The following is a 3123-nucleotide window of genomic DNA, read 5'->3' on the forward strand; positions in this document are numbered from 1 at the left end:
GTGGTGGTAATTAGAACTTTTTAGTAATTATTATTGCACAGACTTGACACCTGTCAAATTTTGATGTCGTTGCCGGGGAGCGGTGTTTTGGTTAATTTTGTTTCTTTCTAAGTTATTTTATTTGGATTTGTTTGGCATTTTTCTAGTTTATGCCCTGTTCTTGTGGTACAGGTGAATTGATTTTTGATCCGGAAGTAGAGAAGACTGTGCGCCGAACTAAGAAAGAAACTAGGCAGCTCAGAGAGGAGCAATCTAGCATTGCATCTCAGAGATTGAATCCAGAGGTTGAATCCACAAATTCGAGTGGTGAAAATTCAAGTGACCCGAGCCAAGAGGACACTCCTATGGAAAATGCAAGGACACTAAGGGAGTTGGCTGCTCCGAAATTGCTCCAACAGTCGTTGTGCATCATTTTTCCAACTCTAGCTGAGAATACCTCTTTCGAACTGTAGTCGGGATTAATTCACCTCTTACCCACGTTCCATGGTCTCTCGGGGGAGGAACCCCATAAACACATCCAGGAGTTCGATGTGGTATGCTCTAGTATGAAACCTCTAGGAATTACTGAGGAGCAGATCAAATTTAGAGTCTTCCCTTTCTCCCTCAAGGACACAGCAAAGGATTGGTTGTACTACGTACTTGCAGGTAGTATCACAACATAGGCCCAACTGAAAAGAAATTTTTGAAAAAAATCTTCCCTACATCCCGGGCTGCAAGTCTAAGAAAGGAGATATGCAGCATTAAGCAGTATCCTAGAGAATCCCTCTATGATTATTGGGAAAGGATCAATAAGTTGTGCACTAGATGTCCACAGCATCAAATTAGTGAACAACTATTGATCTAATACTTCTATAAGGGACTTCAGTCATTTGACACAAGTATTATTGATGCTGCGAGTGGGGGAGCACTAGCGAATAAAACACCGAGGGAGGCATGGCAACTCATTGAAGCTATGGCAGAAAATTCTCAACAGTTTGGCTTCCGCGAGAGTAACCCTACCCGTAGGGTTAACGAGGTAGAGACGTCGTCTATTCAGCAGCAGCTATCGGAGCTAACATCTTTTGTTCACCAATTAGCTGTGGAGAACGTGCATCAAGCAAAGGTCTGTGAAATTTACACAAACATGGGCCACCTCATTGTCTCATGCCCTATTTTGCAAGAGAATGAGACTGAACAAGTAAACATGGTTGGAGGCGTGTCCGAGCCTCGTAGATAGTACGATCCATACTCCAACACGTACAATCCGAGTTGGAGAGATCACCCTAATTTCAGCTATGGAAACAGGCCACATAATTCATTCTCAAATTGTCCACCAGGGTTTCAACAACCATGGCAACAAAAGTCTCAACCTTCATCCTCGAATTCAGGAAGCTCTTTGGAGGATATTGTAAAGAGCCTAGCCACGAGTACTGCTCAGTTCCAGTAGGAAACTAGATCCGGCATGAAGAATTTGGAGACTCAAATGAGTCGCATGGCAACTGCAATTAATCGCTTAGTCCCAAGTTTTTGGAAAATTGCCATCGCAACCCAAGGCAAATCCCAAGAATGTGAGTGCCATGACACTGAGGAGTGGTAAGAAAGTAGAGGGGCCTAAGGCCACGAATCTAAAGAGCAAGAGTTACGCATAGATCGAGAAGGAGATGGAAGAAGAAGGGCACATTCGTGGAGATCCTGAGGTAACTCTTACTCCATTAATATTCATTAAACCTAATTTACCTTCTTTTCCATACAGGTTGGAGACGAAGAAGGCGGAGAAAGAGAAAGAGATTCTGGACGTATTCCGAAAAGTAGAGATCAATATCCCCTTGTTGGATACAATTAAGCAAGTACCGAAGTACGCAAAATTTTTCAAGGATTTATGCACCCATAAGAGGATGTTGAGGGGGATGAAAGAGTAGCGGTGGAAGAAAACGTATCGACCATACTCCAAAGGAAGATCCCACCAAAGTGTGGCGATCCAGGTATGTTCACGATCCTGTGCAAAATAGGAAATACACCGATTAGGAAAGCAATGTTAGATTTAGGAACGTCAATCAACATGATGCCTAAAATCATTTATGCGTCCCGGAATCTTGGGCCACTAAAAGAAACGGTTATCATAATCCAACTAGCTGACCGCACCAATGCTTACCCAGATAGGCTAGTTGAGGATGTTTTGGTTCAGGTGAATGAATTAGTTTTTCCAGCAGATTTTTATATCCTGGATATGGGGGATGTGAAGTCAATAAATCCGTCACCTATTCTGTTAGGGAGACCGTTTCTTAGCACTGTTAGGACTAAGATAGATGTGAATGAGGGTACTTTATCAATGGAGTTTGATGGTGAAACTGTAAATTTTAATATTTTTGAAGAGATGAAGTATCCAGAGGAATCTAACTCAGTCTTTGCTTTGAGTGTTATTGAACCCATTGTACAGGAAATCTTCGAACTGGATGGTGAAAACGCATTGGAAGTGGCCTTGACGAAGCATCTTGAATTAGGTGTAATTCTTAAGGTGGACATGAAGGATGAGTTGCACCAGGCAGTTGAAGCACTACATTCACTTCCGACCATTTCTCCAAGGTATGAGCTTACCTCTCTTTTTGTGCCAGAAACTCAGACAAAGTTGTTGTCTTCAGTTGTGAAGGCACCAGAGTTAGAGTTTAAACCCCTCCCGAAACATCTGAAGTATGCATTCCTGGAAGACCGAGAGACGCTTTCGGTGATCATTTTTGCCCAACTATCTCCAAGTCAAGAGGACAAACTGGTACGAGTCCTTAGTGATCATAAGGAGACGATTGGTTGGAGTATAGCAGATATCAAAAGAATAAGTCCGTCCTTATGCATGCACCGAATAAGGCTTGAGGATGATGCGAAACCGGTAAGATAGGCACAAAGGAGGTTGAATCCCCTAATGATGGAAGTTATGAAAAAAGAGATACTTAAACTCCCGGAGGTGGGGATTATCTTTGCTATTTTGGACAGTCTTTGGGTGAATCCTGTTCAAGTGGTCCCGAAAGGTGGGAGTGACTGTAAAGGAGAACCAGGTGTGAGGACTCGTAAAAACTATTATTTTATGCCTAATTTATGGCTTAATAAATTATTTAATTGGATTTTCGCTTCGAGGAATATTTTCTAGTCTTA

The 3123-nt window shown here is 42.3% G+C and overlaps 1 protein-coding gene across 1 annotated transcript; it reads left to right on the top strand.

Moving 5' to 3' along the window:
• The first annotated feature begins 2011 nt into the window (after positions 1 to 2011).
• On the top strand, positions 2012 to 2869 carry LOC113766758. Its single transcript, XM_027310913.1, has one exon. The coding sequence runs from the start codon at positions 2012 to 2014 to the stop codon at positions 2867 to 2869; it is 858 nt and encodes a 285-aa protein (XP_027166714.1).
• Positions 2870 to 3123: the final 254 nt, after the last annotated feature.

The sequence above is a fragment of the Coffea eugenioides genome, chromosome 3 (genome assembly GCF_003713205.1).
Source record: "Coffea eugenioides isolate CCC68of chromosome 3, Ceug_1.0, whole genome shotgun sequence".
Taxonomy (NCBI): Eukaryota; Viridiplantae; Streptophyta; class Magnoliopsida; order Gentianales; family Rubiaceae; genus Coffea; species Coffea eugenioides.